This window comes from Mus caroli, chromosome X (assembly GCF_900094665.2).
Source record: "Mus caroli chromosome X, CAROLI_EIJ_v1.1, whole genome shotgun sequence".
In the NCBI taxonomy this organism is placed as follows: domain Eukaryota; kingdom Metazoa; phylum Chordata; class Mammalia; order Rodentia; family Muridae; genus Mus; species Mus caroli.
The window spans coordinates 141,834,236-141,839,544 of record NC_034589.1 but is presented as its reverse complement, the minus strand read 5'-3'; the positions used below and the strand labels follow the sequence as shown (position 1 = coordinate 141,839,544).

Below are 5,309 nucleotides of genomic sequence, written 5' to 3'. Positions count from 1 at the left end.
TCCTCCTCCTCCTCCTCCTCCTTCTTCTTCTTCGGTGCTCTTAACCTCTGAGCTATCTCTCTAGCCCATTTTGCATATTCTACTGTAGGAGGTTTTTGTTTGTTTGTTTGTTTGTTTGTTTTAAATAAAGATGTATTTTTATTTGAGTGCTCTATCTGCATGTACACCTGCATGCCAGGAGAGGGCGCCAGATCTCACTATAGATGGTTGTGAGCCACCATGTAGTTGCTAAGGAATTGAAATCAGGACCTCTAGAAGAGCAGCCAGTGCTCTTAACAGCTGAACCATCTCTTCACCCCTTGTGAGAGTTTCTTAATCCATTCAGCAAAGCCCCAGGGAAAATGGAGTGAGAAAGATTTGTGTCTGCTTTACTATTTCTATAGAACAGGTAGGCCGATAGACAAATCGCACGCACACACACACACACACATCATACTTTTCATCATTAAGGATGAATGAAGTTCAGGAAGGCCATATAACTTTGGATATGTGAATGAGTTGTGGATTAGATTACTGGAGTCTTACCCGTAGCTTCTCCAATAGTATATAACTGTGCTTAAGTTATCTTAAACAGTTTTCTAACTTGCAAAATGGAACACTCATAAGAGTACTTATAGAATCCCCATGAAGATCAAAATGAGATAATCTTTATAACACACAGCTTCATACTTAAGTAGTCACTGTTTTCCTTTGGCAACTTGGCTAATCCTTCACACTTTATAGAGTCAGTAAACTGATAGAAAGTGAAAAAAAGAAGCCAGGTTCAGTAAGAGTCAGTACCCACAGTCTCCTTACACCAATGACTACTTTCATTTGCAATATATTACCTAGAAAATGGAAGCTTCCAAATTATTGTTTTTTTTTAATCTAAAACAGTTCTGTTTGATCTCAAATTTGATGATCATTTTGAGAACCAGTGATGTGAATTTTTTCTCTTAGTATAATATCTGGTGACCATGTTTTGTCATAACTACTCCCACACCTAATTTCTTCTCTTCTCTGAAGCAATGGTTTCCAAAATGGAGTCCCTGGATAAGTAGGTTCAGCTTCAACATCACTTGCAAACCTGTTAGAAATACAGATTCATGAGGCCTACTCAAGACCCATTGAATGGATGGGTGGGTCTTGGGCAGCCATCTATGTATGTATGTATATATATATATATATATTATCACGTGTGGCTGGTGTCTGCAGATGTTAAGACAGGGGTGCTGGATCCCCCGGCACTCAATTTACAGGTTGTCGCAAACCACCACATGGGTACATGTGGTCCTGGATCCAAACCTGGGTCCTGTACAAGAGCAATGGGTGCTCCTACCTGTTAAACCATTTTAGGCCCAAAGAATGCTTTTTAATGAGCTATAGGTGATCCTACCTTTTAAACCATGTTAGGCACAAAGAATGCTTTTTAATGAGCTATCTCCAAGTGATTGTGGTATATACTGACATTGGAGAACCACTGTCTCATTTGCTCACATATTAGTATAGAAAGCATCACTTCATTGGGTCATTTTCACATTTCTCCTTTTTATTTCTATCCACATTGCCATATGCATGCTTTCGTTATCTTATCTATGTATTTAAAGAAAGCTTTCCAAATCCCACTGTAAACACTAAAGATGAGAACAGGCTAAAGCATGACTCTCATCAGTCACAGAGCAGACCTCACTATTCATTTGGTCTTTTTATTTTACTATATACTAATGGGAAAGAGTCTAGAATATCTACCTAAAGATTCTTCTTTGCATGAATACAGCTTCTAAAACTACTCCCATAATGTTCTTTTCAGTTCATAAGAACATAGGCTACTTAAAAACATGGTATTTTCAACTTAATGAAAAGTACTTATTTCTCAATTGGGAATAATAAACCAAGACAGTGTGAGACTGATCCTGGAAGATATTTCTTTATCTTTAGTTGTTTTTTCCTTTTATCTATCTATCTATCTATTTATTATTTTTGAGTCAACAGCTCTCTATGTAGTCTAAAGGCATATATCCTAACACCTGACACTGGAAGACATTTTAATATTTATTTATTTATTTATTATATGTAAGTACACTGTAGCTGTCAGACATTCCAGAAGAGGACATCAGATTTCGTTACGGATGGTTGTGAGCCACCAAGTGGTTGCTGGGATTTGAACTCAGAACCTTCGGAAGAGCAGTCGGTGCTCTTAACCACTGAGCCATCTTGCTAGCCCTGGAAGGCATTTTATACCATAAATTATAGGAGCAATGAGACGAGTCTATAGTGTTGTGTATCTCTAAACACATGTTTGTGTCCTGTTTTGTGCTAATGGGAACTGAAAAGGTTTGAAGCTATGGCAATTCTAGTTAATGTTTCAAGGTCCATTCCTATTTGGAATATGTAAATAAAATAGTAACCACTGTTGGACCTCAAACATTTTCATCTCGTAAATCTTACTTTCTATCCAGGTTTTATTCATTCATTCTCTAGTTGCTTCCTAGAACTACTTTTAATCTTTCAACATTTTATTTATTCAGTCTCTGTGTATATGTTTATACATGTGGGCACATATGGAAAGATCGCAGGACAACCTGCAAGAAACAGTCTTCACCTTCCACTCTATAGTTTGTGGAAATCCAACTCAGCTCACCTGGCCTGGCTGTGAGGGCTTTGATCCACTGAGCCAGCACTGGAGACTTTCAATCTAGATCAGGCCTGGATTACTAATATAGCATCTCCAACTGTTGTCAGTTTATACAGTATAGATAAATTACTTTTTTTTTTAAAGATTTATTTATTATATGTAACTACACTGTAGCTGTCTTCAGACACTCCAGAAGAGGGCGCCAGANATGGTTGTGAGCCACCATGTGGTTGCTGGGATTTGAACTCTGGACCTTTGGAAGAGCAGTCGGGTGCTCTTACCCACTGAGCCATCTCACCAGCCCGATAAATTACTTTTTAAACATTGAAGTCACATAACTATCCTGCTCAGTAGCTTCTTGTGTTTTCCTTTTTTTTAAATCTTTTTCCTTTTAAAGATTTATTTATTTAATTGATATGAGTACACTGTAGCTGTCTTTAGACACACCAGAAAAGGGCATCAGATCTCATTACAGATGGTTGTGAGCCACCATGTGGTTGCTGGGAATTGAACTCAGGACCTCTGGAAGAACAGTAGGTGTTTAACCACTGAGCCATCTCTCCAGCCCTGTTCATTCTTTAGTGAACTTTATTTTATACTTTTCCCTAGGAAGCAAGTTCTATTTCTTTTTAGCATAAATGAAATGTTTTGCTCTTAGTGAAAAGCTCAGGATACAAGAAAAAGAAACACAGACACTGGAATCCCTAACAGCAGAAGTTTATTTACATTGAAGTGAAGTTAAGGTATATATATATATATATATATATATATATATATATATATAAAATTTTTTGAAACAAGATCTTGATATACATCCCTGGCCTGACCTCCCTATGTAGACAGGCTGGCCTTAAACTTGCAGCAATCCTCTTGCCTCTGTTTCCCAAATGCTGGGATCACAAGCATGAGCTACCTTGCCTGGCTGAGTTACAGAATATTTTTAATTCATGCTGAGAAAACAGTAATACTTCAAACTTACATGTATATTTTTGATAATGAATACAAGAGGTGCTGGGAAAGACTTTGGCATACACAACTATTAAAAGCAGGTTATCAGAACACTTAAAACACCATTAGAGTCATGTTATCAGAACACTTACATATATTGCCTACGTATACATTACATCAACATCATAGACACCTCATCTTCTAACTCCTCAAGCTATTTGAATAAATAGCATTCAAAGATAAACGTTAAGACTGGGGAGTAGAGAAGAAATACAGACGTGGTGAGCATCACAATATTTCAGATCCTACATATATGAATACAACAATAAAATTAAGAAACAGTGTTTCAATTTTTGTGTGAAACAATATTCGGCAATGTTTAGCGCATGAGAAGACACTGTTTTGGTCCATCCACTCTCTCCAGCTTTTCAAAGTGTTTTCTGGCATTGCGGATGTTGATCAGAGTAGCTGCAGAAGCTGAGGGTAGGGTGGGGAGACACCCAACAGAGTAAGAAGGGCAGTCAAAGGTATGTCTGTCTACTAAAAGCAAATCAATTAAAAGATCCAAATCCTTCAGTGTGTGTCAGAGCATAGGAGCAGAAAGCCTCAAGCTATCAAGGTTTTATATTTGTAAAGCAGAATTGCACATATCCTAAACAAAACTTCACAATCTTTTGGTTTGAGACTAATAGAATAAACCTCAATAATTTATGTTAGCTTTAAATATTAACCTAATATAGATAAAACCAGGAGAAGAGAGATAATTTAAATACATGGGGGATATTTTGCAGACACGGTAAGAACCTTTAGTCTAATGGCTGTAGCAGATATGGCTTCCAAGATATGGAAATAACAAATACTGCCCCTTAATACCCATAACAGAAATATGCGGCTGTAGAATATGCAGTGATCCACAAAATGGTTCAGCTTTTAATAACTTAGAGGTCTTTTAAAAGTTCACGGATCTGGGTTCCCATTTCTTTAAAATTCCTCAATTTAGTGATCTGCTTTCTTAAATTCTCATGAAGAAAAAACACAATACCTGAGAAAAATTATTTTTAAGCTCCAAAATATACACCTATTAAAATTATTCAACATTTCTCCTCCTACTATTACTAATTTCTTTAACTATAGCTATATATGTATATATTATGTTATTCATGTATACTATATATATTATGCATTATTTATGTATAATGTATAAGATGCTTACCATGCTTGTCATGTTTAAGTGTACAATCCAGTGAGATTAAGTACCTTCGTGTTATTGTGCAACTACCTCCACTATAAAATAATTTAAAAATATCTAGTAAAGTTCTAGCTCTACGGCATTTGCTTAAAAACTCTATAACTTTGAAACTGCATCAGCCAAGTTTGAACTTACGAATGGATGGATCAGACATCACGACCATGACGTAAGTGTTGGATGTGAATATGTCAATGAAAGCAGCAAAGTTAGAGTTCCTCACTTCCATACTCTGGAAAGAGGCAGCCAGCTTGCTATGGGAGAAAGCAAAACGGTGGTTAAAGAAAAAAAAGACTAAAAGAAGTTGCTTATTTTAGACATTTTATAGCACTGTATCTTAATTCACCACGTTTTAAATTTCTATGGAAACTGTACTGATAAACTTAACATATTTAGATAGTCACTAATATAGACTCACAAGTGAAAAGGGGTCTAAATCTAGACACATATTAAAAAGTGCTACCTCTGGGCGTGGTGGTGCACGCCTGTAATCCCAGCACT

At 36.5% G+C, this 5,309-nt stretch overlaps 1 protein-coding gene across 3 annotated transcripts in view; it reads right to left on the bottom strand.

Annotated features, from left to right (window-relative positions):
* Window positions 1-5,309, bottom strand: part of Rragb (Ras related GTP binding B) — a 118,435-nt gene that overhangs the window by 81,494 nt on the left and 31,632 nt on the right. The window contains exons 10-11 of one of the 3 annotated variants that reach the window (XM_021152911.2): window positions 4,947-5,062; window positions 3,316-4,039 (exon numbers count right to left, since the gene is read on the bottom strand). In XM_021152911.2, the coding sequence (XP_021008570.1) occupies window positions 3,942-4,039; window positions 4,947-5,062 (214 nt within the window). In that variant the 3' untranslated portion in view covers window positions 3,316-3,941. Of the gene's footprint in view, window positions 1-3,315; window positions 4,040-4,946; window positions 5,063-5,309 lie in introns of those variants that run through there. The other 2 variants (XM_029473611.1, XR_003835730.1) reach the window with 2 other exon arrangements.